General features: G+C 42.5%; 1 protein-coding gene across 6 annotated transcripts in view; it reads left to right on the forward strand.

The window, feature by feature from the left end:
• Positions 1-21,740, forward strand: part of LOC126354670 (uncharacterized) — a 192,321-nt gene that overhangs the window by 132,767 nt on the left and 37,814 nt on the right. For all 6 annotated transcript variants that reach the window (XM_050004468.1, XM_050004467.1, XM_050004462.1 and 3 more), the window contains one exon: positions 11,170-11,297. In XM_050004468.1, the coding sequence (XP_049860425.1) occupies positions 11,170-11,297 (128 nt within the window). The remainder of the gene's footprint in view (positions 1-11,169; positions 11,298-21,740) is intronic.

Consider the following 21,740-nt stretch of genomic DNA (forward strand, 5'->3'; position numbering starts at 1 on the left):
TCATACACAGTTTTACTTCTTAACACCTGCTAGAATTCTTTTGCTGGATCTTCAACTAAGGAAGATTCTCATAGGCCCTGATCTGGAATGCCAAGTTTGCCACAGTCACAGCTGCTTATTCCCCTCTCACTGATTCTGTACAGATATGTAGGAAATGGCCTATGTCCAGAAAGATAATTGACCGCTCCCCTACTTGGGTCAGAATGTTACCTGATGCCTTTCATCTACATCAGGAAGAAATTGAAACGTTATTCTTCCTGTGTTTGATGACTTTCTCTGCTGGCATTCTGAAATTTTACATTATTTATTGCTAATCAATTTGTTGCCATTTCCCCAAGAATTTCCCGTCTCTTTTTGTACCCTCTTTTTTTTTTTTAGCCAATAGATGGCAGCCTTTTTTCTTAAGTGTAGGTTCAGGGGACAAATGCTCATTAATATTGTTAGGACACCCGTAGAAGTTCTAGATAACATTATTGGCAAACAGCAATCTGTCAGTTAAGTAAAATTAGTCTCGATGACATTCGAACAACTGTGCTGTCGAGACTATTTTTTACCAATTTATCCATAGACGTGAAGCCAAAGACCCCACATAATTGTGCCAGTGTTCCTCGCTGAACTTTCCTGACCACAGTGACAGATCTCACCAGTTACAACCTGTGTGGCTAAGTACTGGCACCATAGCCCACAATTACAATTTATATAGTAAAGTTTGGGCAAATGAGACCTTTGTGCCATGTTAGTAATTTTTCCCACCATACAACTCCCTTTCCATATGTGGGGGTTGAATGTTCAGTGTTCATCTAGGTGCACATCTAAATACCTGTTGAAGGTATACCTTCAGATTATAACCTGAATTATATTAAACTATGGATCCCTAATAAATCTTTCTTTAAGTACAGGATGATTTAAATAGCTCCTGTTTCAAAACACTGTATTAAAAAAAAATTCACGGAATGAAGTAAAATTTGAATGGAATATTATCAAAGAAAGGCGAAAAGTTAGAAAAAAAAATATTTCAATGAAAATTTTACCAACACATTAGAGCTTTGTGCTCCACGAGCTGATGGTGAAAGCAGGCCTGCAAGGAGGGCGTACTGTACCTCCCTTCCACCGTCACAAAAAATTGGTGGGTGGGTGGGGAGAGAGCAGAGACTTGTGTTAATGAGGAAATTGGAGAAATTGGTCCTCAGGGAAATACTAGAAGAAATTTAGACTGTATTTATATTCCTTATTGATTTACAGATCAGATATGTCAAGCTGCAGTTCAGTGCAAATTGAGAACTCGAAGCTTTTTCATTTTCCCATTAAATTGTGCTATGAATCCTGATCTTGTTTCCCACCAGCATGACTCTCACTCTCTGTGTAGGCACACGAACTAATAAATTCAGTGACAAATGTGTATTTCCACACTTTCTTCAAGGCTGCTAGGAATATCACAGCTCTGTGCCTGTGATATCTACACTTTTATAGAGTGCTAAAGAACATGCAACACACACAAAATATTTTTCAAGAATGGCTGTGAATGCTGTCTGCCATAAACTGCGCGGTACCAGCGATTGTCACCTTTGATAACAGCGCAATGCAAGATTGTTCTACTTCAAGTGGACATAAATATTCAGCAGCAACTACCAAGTATTTATTCACGAAATCACCATCTGTGAAAGAGCACAAAGACTTCACTAAAATTAATGCTGTTTTGAAGCTCGTCAGACCAGCACACTCACTCAGTGTTTCCTCCTCCTCAGAGAGCATACTTTGTGTTTTCCCCTTTCTTGTTTCACGTGGTAAGTTGTGTAGTGCCTTCCTGAAAGTAATAAACTTCTTATGGAACACTTAAACATTCTGCAACGCTAACTTTCGTGTAAAATGCTAAGATTCCTCACACCAGTTCCACAGTTGGCACTTCTCTCATGTTGTTGCAACCGTATAATGTGTGCACATTTCCTGCACTCCCCACCTCACTGCAACTGCTCTGCATGTGACTTAGAATGTGAGCGGACATGAGTTCTCACACTCAGAATAAGTGAGATGTTAATCCCTGCAGTAGATGGTGCTGCAAGCGTCATAACATAAATGGATTTGGCTGCAAATGACAGCTGAATTGCAGTGTGACAGCTATGGTGTGAGTTGCACGTTAAACCAACCGTACTGTGCAATACGCATGACGGAACAAGGTTGACGTTCAACAGTTGTAGTCCTGCTAGTTCAATAAGTGTATCCACCACAGCAAAGTCATACCACTTTGAATGAGAAAATTCAGTTTTTCACTGTCCTGAGGTCAAAAACCACATAAAAAGCAAAGTTTGTGAGCATACAAGCTGTAGTGGGAGTTTAGAGTGGCAGTTTCCCACCGCAGAGCAAATGGCTGGCAGTTCCTACGGGGCCATGGCGAGTGGCTAGCATTTACACAGCCTTGGAAAAACCCGAGTGGGAGTTGGCCGGAGCACCTATGGCTGAGTTTGTGCGCTAGGTGAAATTTGTATGCCAGATAAAAATTGATAAAAACAAAACTAAGAGTGACACAGAGATGCGATTTGGCACCCGTGGATGGAAAAATATGTGAAAGTAAATTATCTAGATGCACAACAAATATATATAATAGTTTAAAAGTTATAGTCATCATAAAAATGGTAAATTTATGAAAGTTCAAAAACTAATATCTTGGCAATGCTTTGGCCGATTAGTATGAACAAAGTGTTTACAGATGCAGCTAGTAGAGCTGCATTGTGCATTCATAGCCGATTTAGCTGAATAAGTACCATTTTTGAATGAGAGGTTGGAATATAGGATTCAACTGAGAGAATCTGTTTTGGGTAATAAATAAATTTAAAGAGACAAAACTAGTGGCAGCATTTTAAAGTTGAAAGAGGCAGATGAGTAGTTAAGTAAGTATTTTCAATTGTTTATTTTGTTTAGTATCCAAAAAATCTGGGAAAAGCAAAATCATGCCACAAGAACATTATTTGAGAAAACCAGTGGCAGGTGTGAAAAATTGGACTTTAAATTGTTATTGCCCAGAAAATGTACAAATTTTTCAGTGTATCATATGTCTTTTTGTGTCTAGTTTTAGAATATTCATAATTTTTTTGTCAAACTTTGTTTTGAGTTAGGCAGTTATTTCGAGGGTGCATAGGGTGGCCATCTCTTATGGGGGGAGTTTGTTCTGAGCAACACTAAGAGCCGGATGTGCCGCCCATCTGGAGTAGCCACATCCAAGGACAAGTTTTTATATAGCGACGTTCGAAAGCGTTAAAGTGGATCGCAATATAGTGGTTTAGGACAGCAGACAAGAACGTATTTTGTGAATTGTGAACAGAATGTCGAGTGCCGTGATCGCAACATGTGAATTTTATAGTGAAGTCTTATAGCATCAATTATTAATGGCTGCCCTTACTTAAGAGCCCCTCAGACTACATTTTTAATGTGTAGTGAATATATTGAAGAAAAATAAACTACTTGTTCAAATTATAAGTCAGTGTGAGTGACTCAATATTTTAAATTTCACTGCAATACCTGCCTGCATTTTGTTATATTTTTTGCCAGCTTAAAAATTGAGTTTATGACAGGTGAGAGCAGGCACCACCCTATTGAGGCACTTTCCTGTGCACTGTATGCTTGCACACGATTATTCGACTCCTCGTGCAGTGCTGCAGACACTACTTCTACTGATGTTGGATCAGTTGTTTTCCTCCCTCTGTCATATTGCACTTCAAAAGAACCTGTCTTTTTCCCACATCATTTTCTCCAGACCCTTAGCAGACATCAGACCAATGTCTCTTTTTTTTCGTACCCTTGAGTGTTCAGAATTTATGCAGAGCATTGAGACAGTTGTGCTGAGCATCTCGGACACAATTGAGGAATGGCTGTGTACACCAAGTCTTTTATTTTGATATTCTATATTCTGCTGCTTACTGTGTCATCTAATGGCGAAATTTTAGTTACCCCCCCCCCCAACACGTTTCTCCATTCTTCAATAATATTCTATTCAAATGTGACGTTATTCTGAGCAGTAGCTATTTTTTACAGTGTTTTGAAATTGGGACTGTAATTGTAATCAGTGTGTTGATTTTTGTGGTGCTGCCTTGATTCACACCTGCAAGCACCAATTCGTGCACGATTCCAAGGAATTTGCCACAAATATGTCCTAGCAAATTTCAACTGGTGGTGTGCACGAACTGTACAGCCGCCAACAATTCATAACTGTTTTGTGTTCTATCCAGAAATGGTTCTAAATTAATGTGCCAGAGTTCAGGAGCAGAGTACATTTGGTAACTGTTGACATGAGACTTGATATTCTCTCTCTTTGGTCTTAACAGTAATACAATACACAGTAGTATAGCATTGTTGGACAGGCTGATTCCCTTAAAGCCTTCCTCACATGGGCGAATGGTGTCTGTAATACTTGCTGCACATTCTGAAATAACCTGCTACATCTCAAGAAATGTACTCCTCATCATGATTTGTGCCCTCAGTGCTCTCCAGTGGCAGTCTGTGGCAGCACCTGGCACATAAATCAAACAGTTGCCTTACAAAAATAGACATGCATAAAATGTTGCATTAACTCTGTATGCAATTGCCGAAGAAAAGTGGTGGAAATTGCGATGAAGATGGCTGTGTCAATGACTTGAACCGCAAATAATGCTGACAACCAGCTGACACACATACTAGTAGAAATTATTCATTAACTCAGTTGAATCTACATCCCATGTTTGGTTTTAAATTGAATATAGTTAAAGTACAGTGTCTAATGTCAGTTTACTCATGCACAATATCCATATTCTCAATGTTGCTATGGTAACCAGATTCGGACACAACCAGAAGACACTGGCCAACCAGCTGAAGACGTCAACAGTGATTTGCTAAAAACTATGGAAAGACAAAACAGTGCTGGACAGACAGCAAAGAAAACAAGGCAGAATGTCAAGTCCAGAGAGTGAATCAAATTGAGACCCTATACGTAGCAATATCAGGAACCAAACAATGATGAGTGCAACAAACAATATGAGGTCACAGTTGGAACACAACTGAGATCTGGGCCTCTGCACAGCTAGCTATATAGTGTGGCCATGAGCATCGATAGTTTGGCATAATTGCATGGCCCCTGCATAGCATTTGCAAATTTTAGGGGCAACGGCCAGCGGCTGTTGTCTAGTTCCATGTAGTTGGTGTTCCAGCAGAGGAATCACCAGCTGGGAGAAGGAACATGAGTCATGGGGCAGTGCACTAGGAAACGATGGTCTGGGAGACGACTGTTGAGTGGATGGATGCTGTGGTGAGGTTTCTGTCTCCTTACCTGTATCCACAGGAATCACAGATGGTGCTCTAGAGTGCAGAGTGTACTAGTGTAATTGATGGATTTGCAAGCATGGTAACTCCAACACTGAGTAACCCACTGATTGATGTGCGCTCAGTAGGCGGGGACAGAGCTGGTTGGTGTGTTGACTCATGGAGTATTGACTGTCATAAGATGCTGCCCATGGCCACCACCATAGCTGGCATCCACGAAGATTTTGCTTCTTATGAACGTGCTCAGACCACTGAAACTGGGAGGTATCATCCAGCATGTCAGATTCAGGGTTCAGAGGGCTGTGGCATCAAGAGATGGAAGACAGTATGTGGCTATTGTCCACAGAGGAGCTGCAGGACAGTGGTAGCCCTGTAGGTGCTTTGGAACATGGTGAGTGCCAATGTAGTGATAGGTGCACCCACTGCTTTCGTTATTTGTTGTTAAAACCATTGTACCATCCATTCCACTTTGCCATTGGATGGTGGGTAAAATTTGGGCTTAACAGGTGTTTGATCCGTTGCCATTGCAGAACTGTTCAAAGACTGCCACCACGATTTAAAACCTGTGTGTCCCTTCAATGGAGAGAATCTGGATAAGTACATTGAGGGTGGCAGCTGTATGGGTGGACCTTTGGGTAGTTGGAAGAAATGTCCACAATGAGCCACGTAGAGCCCACAAAGAGACCAGCAAAGTCCAGATGAATGCAGTTCCAGAGCAACAGGGAGTAGGCCTGGGCGCGGAAGTCTGAGATGGAGCAGCATGATATTGAACATATGCAGGACAGCTGTGCACCATAACCTCGATATTTTGTTCAGTCCTGGCCAATAGGCATGTTGCCTGGCAAGGGCTGTCATCTGTGACGTACCCCAATGTCCATGATGTAGGAGTTCCAAGACGTGAGGGCATAATGTAGTCGAGATGATAACAGGGTGGGTATTGCTTCTGCATCCTGCAGGCTGTGGAGGCAGATCAGAGACAACAGCTCATCTCACTTGTCTTTTGTCTGTTGTCTCTGATTTTGTCTAAGGCCTGGTTCCAGCAGATTTAGAAAAATAAATAGGCTGCCCTTGTAGTACATAGTGTGTAACACATTGTAAGATAGGGTCAGGGCCCATGTCTGCAGTGATGTGAGTAGCAGTAATGTGCAACCCATCCAAGGTGCTTTGTCATTCTGTATCATTGTGGAAACAAGAGATCTACTGGTCAAATAATGGGTGTGGGTTTGAGAGTAGACAATAGCGCATCTGTGTTTGTGCAGTAGGCTTGTACTTAATAATGGTGTAATTGTAGTAACTGAGGAAAAGAGCTTGATGGTGGAGCCTTTGAGCCTTCCACATTGGAAGCCAAAAGTGTGGCCTGAAGAGTGCTACCAGTGGCTTGCGGTCAGAAATGAGAGTAAAGTTGGTTGCAAAGAGGCACACATGGAATTTTTTAATGACAAAGATGATCACCGGAGAATCTTTCTTGACCTTTGAGTAGCTTCTTTGAGCAGGCAACAGTGTCTTGGATTTATAGGTGATTGGTTGCTAAGTGCCTTCATAATTAAAGTACACCAGCTCTGTACCAGTGCCATAGGGGGCTGGACGTTATGGAGAAAAGGGCATAAGGCTGGGTGCCAAGTGTAACATGTTCTTCACCTCTTGGAAAGCATGCTCACGGGCAGCCAACCACTGAAATTGAATGCCCTTTTTTTGCATTTGGTTAAGTTGGTGCATAATGTGTGTTTCTTGTGGGAGAAACTTAGAATAATAATTCACTATACCCAAAAGGGCCTGAAGCTCTTCTAGGTTTTGGGGATGTGGGAGAGAGTCGACAGCCAAAATGTTGCAGTAAGTGAGCTGAATTCCATCTTTGTTGACCAAGTGTCCAAGTTATTCAATTTTCTCCTGAAAAAAGTGCCATTTCTATAGACGACACTTGAGCCCTGCATCACACGACGTAGCATAGTTGTCGTCCAGGTAATTGGTACAAGCTGGGGTGGAGATGCTTAACTGTTACAGGTACCTCTTGAAGATTGCTGGAACACAAGAAATCCCAAAGGGCAAATGTTTGCATTTCTACAAGCCAAAGGGTGTATCAAGGACCATAAAGAGTTGCGATTTTTCATCTGGTGAAATCCGTAAATAAGCATTGGCAATGTCGAGAAAAATATCCACCGCTGACAAGCTTTGTGAGATCATCTCCAGTGGATTTCCACATGTGCCTGGCCATTGATGGTTGACCCTAAATCTCCAGAGAGTCAGAAGGAATCCTTTTGGTTTCGTTAACACCTACCAGGCCTGTGGCCCAGGCAATTGTTATGGCAGGTTCAATTACGCTGGCTTCGTTCAGGTGATCTAGTTTGAGTTTAACACCTGTCCGTAGGGAGCCTGAGGTCAGCAACACTGAAAACTATGTTGTTGTTGTTGTTGTTGTTGTTGTTGTTGTAATATAATAAACGTTAATGAATATTGTTTTCTTTTAATTTTCTTTTAGAGTGAGCACAAAGTAACCAGTCATGGAAAATGCCTTAATGCAGCCAGGGTTAAAGCTCTATCTTAGTTGATAGCATCTTGAGCTGTGAAAGAGAAAGGTAGCAGGTTCAGGTCTTCCTCCTTCCACCCTCCCCTCCCACTAAAAAAATCTGGGTCTTTATTGTTAATTTAATAAAAGTACTACATGCAGTAGTCAGTTTTATTTATTAAAAAAATGTCATGTGACTAGGGCCTCTTGTCAGGTAGACCATTTTCCGGGTGCAACACTTTCGATTTGACACCTCTTCGGTGACTTGCGTGTCGACGAGAATGAAATGATGATGATAAGGACAACACAACAACCAGTCCCTGAGCAGAGAAAATCTCCGACCCTGCCGGGAATTGAACCCGGGTCTGTAGGATGGACATTCTGTCGTACTGACCACTCAGCTTCCGGAGGCGGACAGTTTTATTTATTGTAATTAATGTATTTAATGACCTTTGTTGCAAAGGCCCAGTGACCAAAAATTTTAACATAACTGCCAGTCTGTGTCAGAAAGTAAACTCAAGTTAGTTTTACACAGTGAAAATTTCTGCTATTCTTTGTAATATATATATATATCATGGTTTTAAGTGCTGCTTCATTTTTTTCTCTTTCATTGATGGTTCGTGGCTTTGAAAAAATCGCCTCTTCCGTTCAAATGACCATAGAAACAAATCTCGATCTTCAAATCCATATGTTGAAGCATAGTGTGATTGGATAGATAAAAAAATCTACTCTCCAAGTATTGGCAGAGCACACACATGAAAGAAGGCTTTAATTAGGTGAGATTTCGGAGCCATTGGCTCCTCCTTCAGCCAGAAGGGTTGAAGGGGAAAGCAAAGGGGTGAATGGAAAGGCCTGGAGAGGCCTAGGGAAAGCCACCTAGAACCACAGGTCAGCTGAGGCTTACCGCGGACCGGATGAGAAGGAAAGACTGATTGTTGGGGAGTGTACCATACAAGATTTAAAAACATGAGAGCTTATAAGTGGAAGACAGGGTAATATGCAAGACAGAGATTACTGCTAGAACATCATGTAAGACTGAAGAAATTAACATAAAATAAGCCCAGGCGGGTGGCGAGAACCGAGGTCTTGGTGTAGTGCTAGTTTCCACCTGTGGAATTGTGAGAAACTGGTGCCTGTGGGAATAATCCAGATGGCATGTGTGGTGAAACAGGCACCAAGGCCACAATTGTCATGTTCTAGAGCATGCTGTACAACAGCACATTGTGTGTTGCCAGTATACAGTCTCTGCCTGTGTTCATCCATCCTAACATAATTTGGTGGTAGTCATGCTGATGTAAAAGGCCAAATAGTGTTTACTTAACAACTGGTATATGACATATGTCGTTTCAAAAGTGGCTCTCCCTTTCATAGTATATGTTTTGCCAGTTACTGGGATGGTACAGGTAGTGGCAGGAGGGTGCATAGGGCAAGACTTGCATCGAGGATGGTCTCAGCAGTAGGAGCCATAGTGTAGAGAGATGGGTGCAGAAGGAACATAGGGCCTGACAAGAGTATTGCAGAGAGTGGGAGGGCAAAGAAAAGCTATGCTAGTTGTGGTGGGCAAAATCTCAGACAGAATGGATCTCATTTGAGGGCATGATTTTAGGAAGTCATGGCCTTGTCAAAATAGCTGACTATAAACTCCAGACCAGGATGACACTGAGTGACAAGTGGCGTGGTCCAAAGTTGTTTATTGGAGGGACCAGCAGTACCAGGACTGGATTGATGGCCCAGGAAATCTGCTTTTGAACCAGGCTGGTGGGGTAATTACATCCAGTGAAGACTGAGGTGAGAATGGCCAACTCCCACCACACACCCTACTTATCAACATTGATGCCACCTCCCTCTACACCAACATTCCCTGTGTACATGGTGTGTCTGCTGCTAACATTACCTCAACCAGTGCCAATGTGATTACAAACCTATGACTTCTTTTCTGCTCACTTTGATCACCTTTATACTTACGAACAACTACTTTACTTATGAGAGGCAGGCATACAAACAAATCAAGCGTATGGCTGTGGGAATCAGGATGGCTCCTATCTGTGCCAACATTTTCATGGATCACTTGGATGGGCTTCCCTGGGATCCATAAGTTGTAAGCCCATGGTTCGTTTTAGGTATGTTGACAACATCATTGTCATACAAGCTAGTGAGGCTCGCCTATTGAAATTTTTGGGATCTCTACATACATGCTCCCAATTATGTTTCACGTGGTCTGATTCCAAATCTCGTGCCACTTTCCTTGGTGTTGACCTCATCTTTTCTGAGGGTCAGCGACACACTTCTGTTTATGTTAAAACTATTAACAAGCAACAGTACTTACATTTTGACAGCTGCCATCCATTTCGTGTCAGACATTCCCTATTGTACAGTCTTAGCATTCGAAGCAAACATATTTGTTTAGAAGCAGACTCTTTACAACAGTACACCATGATTTTCACCTTGTCCTTCACTGTACAGGTGTGTCATCACACCCAATCCTGATACTGCTGCCCCCCCCCCCCCCTCCCAAAGAAAACTTAGGAGTACACCTCTTGTTACTCGATAGTATTCTGGTAATCAATGTATTAATCAACAAGGCTATGATTTCCTACAGTCATGCCCTTAAATAAGATCCAGTCTGCCTCAGTTGTTGCAGAGCGTGCTTATTCCACCACAGGTGCCATCTGGATTCCCCCTGTGACAAGGGTTTCTCAGAATTCTGCAGGTGGGATTGGGCGTTACATATGCTTGATTCTTGACAGCAATATGGCCTAAATTTACATTAATTTTTTTGTGATGACAGCATTTCTTTTCAGTAACTATTACTTTTATTTCTGCCCTTTTGTTTTTCTATTTCATTTGATTTAGAACCTAGCTATTTACCTCCCCCCCCCCCCCCCCTCCTGTCAGCCTTAGTTGTCTGTTTTTATTGATGCTTATACGATGTTTTTTCAATAATCCCTTTCTTGCTTATTACTGTAGCTTCTGCCGTTAATTTGGTACCAGCACCAACAGTGAGTCTTTACTTTTGAACCCATCTAGTAAGTCTTCCCTGATCTGGGGTTCTGGGCAACTTCTCTGTAACAGACCCCTTTTCCTAAACCTCACCAGTGCTTTTCCTTCATCACTTTTCATTCCCCCCCCCCCCCCCCCCCCCCCTTTTTCCACTAGGAGTAGCCACTGTCTCTGAAAGCTTGCAATTTCCACGTTTTATTATTTGTGTTTTCTCCTGCTCCCACATGGTGAGTGAATTTTCTTAACTATCCAATTGTATTTTTGAACATTGATTATTTTCATTGATATAGGCTGTTCTGACAGGATTACCACTCTTAGTAATTTGGTACCAAGATTTTTGAAATTAATGTTTCTGTGATGATTTTGTAATTGTGTTACAGGTATGAAAAGTGAAAGCATAGGCCAGTTTCTTTGTGTTTTGAAGCCTAATTGGTTGTCGATGCTTGTTGGTCAGAAGTTACTGGAGAAACTTCAAGGACCACTGCGTGGATCAGTGATAGATACAGTGGTGAGTTCTGCAACAGAGACTGTTTGATAGATTTTTTTAGTAGAAGTTTAGTATGAATACCAAGACAGAGGACACCAAGTTTGTATGTGTTCAGAGTGGGATAATGTACATGGCAAACTGGATGTATGCTGAATAACAGAAAACTTTCAGATGAGACAAGATGACAACCTAATTTCTGCACACAGTGTGTGGAGTGTGTAGGCAGATAGATATATAACATTGTGTACATAAAACAAGACAGATGTGGATGACACAAACTGTTTGAATACCCAAGAACATTTCGAAAAGATTTTATATATGTAAAAACATTTGAAATTCCTATCATCAAAAACATTCTGAAACAGTCTGTCAGACATAATGGGTAACACTTTTTCAGAATGTGTGCGAGCTCAGGTCAGAACACACATGAACACTACTAAAGACAACAGATGTTCTCTGCCATTAATGAACAGTACATGGACCACACTGCAGTAGAATTGTTTTTTGTATCACAACAATCTCTTGTGCAATATATGAGTGTCAGACATATTAATGAAAACCTTTGAGGCTAATACAGATTTTAAAAAAAATTTAAAAAAATGTTGGCCAACCGAGCAACAGCAACGACAAGTAGACACATACGGTCTTAAAAAATTGATCTCAAGATTCTTCTTTCCAACAAGAAGGTGGAAAAGAAAAGAAATACGTGAAGTAAAAAAAAAAAAAATATCTCCTCTTCCTCGTTGTCTCTTTCGTGGTGGTGTTGGTTTCTTCAGTCCAGAGACTGATTTGATGCAGCTCTCCATGCTACTCTATCCTATGCAGACCTCTTTATCTACTGCAACCTACATCCTCTTGAATCTGCTTCTTTATTCATCTCTTGGTCTTCCTCTACAACTTAGCCCCCCCCCCCCCCCCCCCCCCCACACACACACACACTTTTCTCTTCAATACTGAATTGATTTTCCTGTGACATGTGAATGTGTCCTATCAAACAAGCCCTTCTTTTAGTCAAGTTATTCCACAATTCTTTTTCTCCAATTCTGCAGAGTACTTGCTCAGCACTTGCTCATTGGTTACATGATATACCTATCTAATCTTCATCATTCTCCTGCATCACCACATTTCACACACTCCTATTCTCCATGTATCACTTTCGTACATGGCTACACTCCATATAAATACATCCAGTATAGACTTGCTCACACTTAAATCTATATTTGATGTTAACAAATTTAACTTCTTCGGAAAAATAAAGTCTGCATTTTATGTCCACTCTGCTTCAACCATCATCAGTTATTTTACTACCCAGAAAAAAGTCTACTACATTTAGTATCTCGTTTCCTAATCTAGTTCTCTCAACATCACCCGATTTAATTTCACTATATTCTGCTACTTTTATTTTTGTCTTGTTGATATTCCTTTTGTGTCCTTACGAGTCACTGTCTATTTCGTTCAGCTGCTCTTCAAAGTCCTTTGCTGTCCATGACAGACTTACAGTCTCACTGACAAGCTTTTATCTCTTCTGCCTTCAATGTAATTCCTTCTCCAAATTTTTATTTGGTTTCCTTTACTGCTTGTTCAATGTACAGACAGAATCACATTGAGAATAGGCTACAACTCTGTCTCACTCCTTTCTCACCCAGTGCTCCCCTTTCAAGCCGCTAGCCTATAATAACTGCCAGGTGGTTTGTGTACTGATTGTATATATCTTTTGCTCCCTATATTTTACCCCTGTTACATTCAGAATTTCAAAAGAGAGTATTCAGGTTGACATTTTGAAAAGATTTCTCCAATTCTACAAATACTATAGTTTTGAATTTCCTTAGCCTGTCATCCAAGATAAGTCGTAGGGTTACCATTGTCTCACTTGCTCCTCCACTTCTCCAGAATCCAAGCTGGTCTTTCCAGAGGTCACCTTCAACTAGTTTCTCAGTTTTTTGGTAAACAATTTGTGTTAGTATTTTGCAGCCATGACTTATTAAACTGGTAGTTCTGTGATGTTCACACCTATAAGCACCTGCTTTCCTTGGAATTGGAGTTATTACAGTCTGCAACTACTGAAAATGAACCACACATTTCTTTGGCTTCTCAGCAGATACCCATCTGTTGGAGTTATTTTTAAGTTAAATTAATTTGATAGTTGGAACTTCTAAGATTATCATGCCTGAATTTCAAGTGGGGGCAGAAAGGACGTATATTAATGGTAGAGGTTTCTGATATGGCTCAGATTTGGTGAGCACCTCATGAAGGTCAGTCCTCATTGGCTGTGTTTGGGTTCAGCAAGCATGGCTTCACTAAGCTGGTGGCAGCAAGTGTGAACCGTAACTGTGTTTTGCTCATGAACGGGCAACCACTGTGCAGCAGTGGAACCTTGCGTGTCGAAGGGAGTGAAGATCTTCGCTTAACTGTCCTGATTGTAAGGCACTTCAAATGTGTAAGGGTTACCCAGACAAGTAGGAGTCTTCTGTTTGGGTGGACTCTTACTTTCGTAGCTGTACACGAGACTTCTACAGAGGTTAAGATTGATAGAAAAAAAACGCTCCTAGTAAATAGGGTGGATGACTTGGTGAGCACAACAGTCCCAGAAAAAGAGACAGGAATACAGTAATGCAACACAGTTCAAATTCCAGAAATTGATTTTAATTCTGATGTGATAAGATGAAAGTTTTGAAATCTGTCATCCTTTTCTATCCAGAAACCAATGTCTGGAATGGCTGGAAACCTGAAATCAGTGAAAAAGTTCAAAAATCAAACTTTTCTAGCAGAGTCCTCTACCTTGTAACTGACAACATTAAATGCCAGATGTCTTGGGGAGTGGAAAATTGTGACAGGCTGCACAATACTCTTTTAGTTACAGCCAAGGAGTTTGTTACGCAAGGGTATCATTGCGATGTAAATATATGAACTGAAAGAAGAATGGGTAAGTGAAAGTGTCATATATGTAGGGAAATATTATCAAGAGAATTAATGGTGTGCTCTTGAAAACAGCAGCTTTTACCTGAACTTTGACGCCTGAGCTCCCAGCTTACATGAAAGCAGGGTTCTTATGCCTAAAGTGCGACCCTGCGTACCCACGCTGTTAAAAGTGCTTTAAGCATCAGGAATGTGGACGTTACATGTAAGGGACAGGCAAACTGCAGAAATTGTGAAGCAGGTGATATTCAAAGAACCCTATGCCCACTCTGCTGCCCTGTCTTAGCTGTCATGTCATCTGGAATTGGAATGGGGATGAAAGAAAACTCAAAAATATAAAGAACACCAAATAAGTACCTCACAGTGACGCTAAGATGATGATCAAGGCACAACAGCCACCTGTCTTTGCAACATTGTTTATCATAATGGTAAAGAATCATCCAGCAATAATAAATGTTGTAATGTGGGTAAAGATAATTGATGCAAACTAGAGTGCATGTACATGCAAGTGTAATTCTAAAAGCACACCAATATCAAAGCAGGTAATGTTCTCCAGAAAGTCAAGCCTACCTGGAGTTACCATTAGTGGACAGTCTACCATAGAAATAAAAACATTCAGTTCAAAAGCAACAACAAAAGAGGAAAGAGCTAAAACAATCAGACCACCTTAGTTAGTTGTATGTGATGAACCAGATTACATAAATTCAGAAGATATGGACATTGAAACCAAAAAGTCTCTCACCCACACCACTTAATATCAGAAATTCCCCAGCCCTGTAACGAGAAATGGGAAAGGCAGAGAAGGACCTTTCCACTATATTTCAGTGTATCATCAATGAGTTCAGAACGCACTTGAAGAAATTGAGGCTTCTCATACAGGAAAAACTTCTCTTCCTATGGCTACAAGAGACATATTTTAAAGATACTGATACTTTTTTTTTACTTGGAGACTATAGCCCCATGAAAAAGGTCTTTCTGGAGACAGGGTGATGCTGGGATACCAGTCTTTGTCAAGACCACATACCACTCCTTTCTGTGACGGACCAAAACACTGGAAGCCATGGCAGACATAGTTCATGGCCCTGTCGGTGTCACTGTGTGCTCTATTTACCTTCCACAACATAAGCCCTTGGAAGGTGAAGATCCCTTAGGCTGCTTACTGCTGAACTTGTTGCACTGTGAGACTGTATCTCCACCTGCCCAGGGTTCAAGTATTGAAGGGATATCACAGACTATAGTTATCATATTTAAGAACGTGAGTCAGGCTACTCATGAAAGCAGTGCTACAGCACAGTCTGCAGCCACAAACCTCTCATTCTGATCACCTGCCCTTGCAGACAATGCTCACTGGGAGTGGATCACAGCTGCCACTGAAGCAACCACTTCCCAGTCAGGATCCATCTGACAGATAGAGCAGATCCCAAAAGGAGGCTGGCAATAAGAGGCTAATTCTAGATCTACATCTGTATCTGCGTGGATAGTCTGCAAATCACGTTCAAGTGCCTGGCAGAGGGTTCGTCAAACCATCTTCACAGTACTTTATTATTCCACTCTCAAACAGTGGCGGAAAAAACAAACACCTATATCTTTCCATGCAAGCTCTGATTTGCCTTATTTTATTACAATGATCATTTCTCCCTATGTAGGTTGGCATCAGCAAAATGTTTTCACATTCAGAGGAGAAAGTTGGTAATTTCAATTTCATGAGAAGATTCCGCTGCAACGAGAAAAGCTTTTGTTTTAATTATGTCCACCCCAAATCCTGTATCGTGCCCATGCTTCTCTCTCCTCTGTTTCTCACTAATACAAAACATGCTGCCCTTCTTTGAAGTTTCTTTATGTACTCTGTTAACTCTATCTGGTGAGGATCCAACACTGTGCAGCACTACTCCAAAAGAGGAGGGAAAAGCATGGTGTAGGCAATCTCTTTAGTAGATATGTTGCATCTTCTAAGGGTTGTGCCATAAAACGCAGTTTTGTTTCACCTACCCACAACATTTTCTGTATGTTCTTTCCGATTTAAGTTGTTCGTAATTGTAATTCCCAGGTATTAGTTGGATTTATAGCCTTTAGATTTGACTGATTTATCATGTAAATGAAGTGTAACAGATTCCTTTTAACACTCATATGAATTACTTCACACTTTTCATTATTTAGAGTCAATTTACACTTTTCACACCAGACAGGTACCTCGTCTAAATATGCTCACCATTTTGTTTTGTTCTTGTGGTCCAGTTACTCCATACACGACCATTTGCTATAAGAGTGTGTCTCACTATTTCCATCTTCTGAATGACAAACACGTCTTCAGTGATAATCTGCTGTATTCTTTCAACTATTTACATCAGTTGTGAAGCCAGATCCAATTATCAATAACTCAGAACTTCAGACACATCATTCAACATGTCTGACCACACCAAACTCGACTTAAGATCTACAATTTACAGTCTTCATTTTTCTTGAGTGTTTACCTTGTAGTATGTCTTGACCTTCAAGGGGCATCACCAAGATGTAGATGTTTGATTCTTAATTTCTTTCCGAGTTTTTGTGCGCTTTTATATTTAATTACATAAAATCCTTGCATATTCTCATATTTGAGAGGAGTAATATTGCTTATTGATAGCTGTGGAGTATAAATTCGCGGAGTCGTTAAATATTAGCAGTAGGGTGGATAAGGTGTGTGTGTGTGTGCTGTGTGCGGGCGCAGGAGGAACTGGCCGCGGTTCGCAAGCAGCTGAGCGTGCTGTTGGCCATGGTCAGCCGCCTTCAGGCTGCTGCCTCGAGGTGCAGCGACGGCGGAGGGTCTGGAGCATCGCTTGAGACACCCCAGGTGTCGCTTGCTGCATCCGCTGACTTGGCCGCCAAGGCACCTTCTATTGTACCCGGCGCATTTGGGCCCGCCCTCACCTCAGGGTGAGTGGCGGACTGCAACGCGTTCGCATCGCTCGAGGCGGAGGGCCAATGTGGAGGCTGGCCTCGCCTGTTCATCCTGTCAGTGGCAGGTGGCCACTCCTTCAGCAGGGCCCGAGCAGGCACACGGGGCAAAGGCTTGCTGGTTATTGGGAGCTCCAACGTTAGACGAGTGATGGAGCCCCTTAGGGAAATAGTGTACAGGGCTGGAAAGAAATCCAACGTGCACTCAGTTTGTCTGCCGGGGGGCCTTGCCTTGCCGGGGGGGCCTTGCCTTGCCGGGGGGGCCTTGCCTTGCCGGGGGGGCCTTGCCTTGCCGGGGGGGCCTTGCCTTGCCGGGGGGGCCTTGCCTTGCCGGGGGTGCCTTGCCTTGCCGGGGGGGCCTTGCCTTGCCGGGGGGGCCTTGCCTTGCCGGGGGGGCCTTGCCTTGCCGGGGGGGCCTTGCCTTGCCGGGGGGGCCTTGCCTTGCCGGGGGGGCCTTGCCTTGCCGGGGGGGGGGGGGCCTTGCCTTGCCGGGGGGGGGGGGGGCCTTGCCTTGCCGGGGGGGGGGGGGGCATTGCCTTGCCGGGGGGGGGGGGGGGGGCGCCTTGCCTTGCCTTGCCGGAGGCTATTGAGCGTACGGGGTGCAGTCGTCTGCAAGTAGTTGCTCACGTCGGCACCAATGATGCCTGTCGCTTGGATTCTGAGGCGATCCTCAGTTCATACAGACGGCTGGCGGATTTGGTGCAAGGCCGCTGGCCTCGCACGCGGGGTGCAAGCACAGCTCTCTATTTGCAGCATCGTTCCCAGAGTGGATCGGGGTCCTTTTGGTTTGGAGCCGAGTGGAGGGTCTCAACAAGAGGCTTCATCGACTCTGTGACAGTCTTGGATGCAGATTTCTAGACTTGCGCTATTTTGTGGGGAATTATAGGACACCCCTAGATAGGTCATGGGTGCACTACACAAAGGAATCGGCTACTCGGGTAGCAGAGAACTTGCGGCGTGCACATGGGGGTTTTTTAGGCTAGGAAGGAGTGTGAGGTGTCCTGATGAACACTCACCAGTCGACATGCAGGCAGGGAAATCGGGACACGCTCAGTGTAAAGACACTTCAGCTATCAAGATATTAGCAGTAAATTTTCAGTGTGTTCGGAATAAAGTTCCTGAAATTACTGCCCTTCGGGAAGCATGTGGCGCGCAAATTATTCTCGGTCTGAGACCTGGCTGAACCCTAAGATAGGAAGTTCTGAAATATTTAGTGAGGGTTGTAATGTGTATCGGAAGGACAGATTAGACACCATTGGAGGTGGTTTCTTCATTGCAGTTAACAAATATTTTGTCTACTGAGGTAGAAGTAGAGTGTGATTGTGAAGTTATCTGGACACGTTTAACAGGGCTAGGGGAAATAAAGTTAATTGTTGGGTGTTATTACTGGCCACCAGGTTCCACCGTGACAGTTCTAGCATCATTCAGAGGGAGTCTACATTCTGTATCGCAGAAGTACCCGGATCATGCTATATTAGTCGGGAGGCGACTCCAACTTACCTAGTATAGACTGGGATGTCTATGGATTCATTATAGGTGGTACAGACAAGCCGTCGTGTGAATTACTTTTGACTACATTATCCGAAAACTGTCTTGAGCAGCTAAATAGACAGCCAACGCGTAATGGAAATATTTTAGATCTGGTAGCCACGAACAGACCAGACCTCATCGACAGTGTTGGTGTTGAGACAGGGATTAGTGATCATGATTGTGTCATTACGACTATGGTTACGATAGTTAAAAAGTTGGTCAAGAAGGCTAGGAGAGTATTCTTACTAGGAAGAGCAGATGAGCAGTTGTTAGCATCCCACTTATTAAATGAATCGACTTCATTTACTTCCAGTACGATGAATGTGGAAGAATTTCAGGCAAATTTTAAACAAATTGTAAGTCACGCATTGGACAAGTATGTGCCAAAAAAGTGGGTTACAGACAGAAAAGCCCCATCGTGGTTTAACAGCGCAATTTGGAGAATGCCCAGGAAGCAGTACAAGAAAGATGGGGAGAATGAGGACAGGCAAAAGTTAGTAGAGATTCGTGCTGCTGCAAAAAGAGCGATGCACGAAGCATTCAACCACAACCACCATCATACCTTAGCAAAAGATCTTGCTGAAAACCTAAGGAAATTCTGGTCTTATGTAAAATCGGTAAGCAGGTCGAAGGCTTCCGTCCAGTCACTCGCTGATCAGTCTGGTCTGGCAACGGAAGACAGCAAAACGAAAGCTGAAATTTTAGATTTAGCATTTGAGAAATCTTTCATGCAGGAGGGTCGTACAAATATACTGCCGTTTGAGTCTCGTACAGATTCCCGTGTGGAGGACATAACTGTACTGCATTTGCTCCTTACTTAGCTTGCATTTATCTTGTATCTCTTGCCCAACGTAAAGTCCCGAGTGACTGGAAAAAAGCGCAATTGATGCCTGTGTATAAGAAGGGTAGAAGGACGGATCCTCAAAATTACAGACCAATATCCTTAATGTTCGTTTGTTGCAGGATTCTCGAACATATTCTCAGTTAGAATATAATTAATTTCCTTGAGACAGAGAAGTTGCTGTCCATGCGTCAGCACGGCTTTATAAAGCATTGCTCCTGCGAAACACAACTCGCCCTTTCACATGATATCTTGCGAACCATGGATGAAGGATATCAGACGGATGCCATATTCCTTGACTTCAGGAAAGCGTTTGACTTGGTGCCCCACTGCAGACTCCTAACTAAAGTACGAGCATATGGGATTGGTTCCGAAGTATGCGAGTGGCTCGAATACTTCTTAAATAATAGAACCCAGTACGTTGCCCTCGATGGTGAGTGTTCATCGGAAGTGAGGATATCATCTGGAGTGCCCCAGGGAAATGTGGTAGGTCTGCTATTGTTTTCTATGTACATAAATGATCATTTGGATATGGTGGATAGCAATGTGCGGCTGTTTGCTGATGATACTGTGGTGTATGGGAAGGTGTCGTTGTTGAGTGACTGTAGGAGGATACAAGATAACTTGGACAGGATTTGTGATTGGTGTAAAGAATAGCAGCTAACTCTAAATATAGATAAATGTAAATTAATGCAGATGAATAGGAAAAAGTATCCTGTAATGTTTGAATACTCCATTAGTAGTGTAGCGCTTGACACAGTCACGTCGATTAAATATTTGGGTGTAACATTGCAGAGCGATATGGAGTGGGACAAGCATGTAATGGCAGTGGAGGGGAAGGCGGATAGTCGTCTTCGGTTCATTGGTAGAACTTTGGGAAGATGTGGTTCATCTCTAAAGGAGACTGCTTATAAAACACTAATACTACCTATTCTTGAGTACTGCTCAAGCGTTTGGGATCCCTATCAGGTCAGATTGAGGGAGGACATAGAAACAATTCGGAGGTGGGCTGCTAGATTTGTTACTGGTAGGTTTGATCATCACACGAGTGTTATGGAAATGCTTCAGGAACTCAGGTGGGAGTCTCTAGAGGAAAGGAGGCATTCTTTTCATGAATCGCTACTAAGGAAATTTAGAGAACCAGCATTTGAGGCTGACTGCAGTACAATCTTACTGCTGCCAACTTACATTTTGCGGAAAGACCACAGAGATAAGATAAGAGAGATTAGGGCTCGTACAGAGGCATATAGGCAGTCATTTTTTCCTCATTCTGTTTGGTAGTGGAACAGGGAGAGAAGATGCTAGTTGTGGTTCGAGGTACCCTCCGCCACGCACTGTATGGTGGATTGGGGAGTATGGTTGTAGATGTAGATGTAGATGTCTATGTCCAGCAGGTGCTGTCGTGCTCACCACTCTGTGCCTTGCTCCAGCTGTCTTACATCACTGCATATGTACCATCTGTACAGGTCGCAAATCGAGGCAGATACTACATAAAATGTTTATAAAAGACAAGATCATCTTTTGCCAGCATGAATATCTTCAGTGGAACAAAGGTCAGTCTCACAAATGACCCAGTGTTACAATGCTAATTGCAGAAAGGCGACGCCTGTGTTTTGGGTTCCATGGATTAGGAGAACTTCGATGGTTCACCTTCTGATCACTATTGTTGCTCTGTTCTCACACACACATTTCTTGCCTTTCGCCACTTCTCAGACTAATGGTAAGCAGTGGTGTGAGCTGCTGCAGAGACCCCTGTATTGTTGGGAACTGCGTCAAATTGCAGTATATCATTTATTGTAAGAGTATGTGTGAAAAATGGTAATCACCTGATTAAGGAAGCTATTGCGATAATAGTAACCTTGCAACTAAGCCAGGACGACTGGGTCAGTGCCCCTGATGCCCCAGATATGCAAATCGTTTACCAGTTTTACCCAGGTCAGAGATCAATCTGTTTTAGGATATGAACACCAGTTAATTGAATATATAGGGTTATAAATACAAAGTCAAATATGGGTAATGCAGGAGTAGGTTTGATAATGAATAAAAAAATAGAAATGCGGGTAAGTTACTACAAACAGCATAGTGAAAGCATTATTGTGGCCAAGATAGACACGAAGCCCACGCCTACTACAGTAGTACAAGTTTATATGCCAACTAGCTCTGCAGATGACAAAGAAATGTATGATAAAATAAAAGAAATTATTCAGACAGTGAAGAGAGACGAAAATTTAATAGTCATGGGT

The sequence above is a fragment of the Schistocerca gregaria genome, chromosome 3 (genome assembly GCF_023897955.1).
Source record: "Schistocerca gregaria isolate iqSchGreg1 chromosome 3, iqSchGreg1.2, whole genome shotgun sequence".
NCBI lineage: Eukaryota > Metazoa > Arthropoda > Insecta > Orthoptera > Acrididae > Schistocerca > Schistocerca gregaria.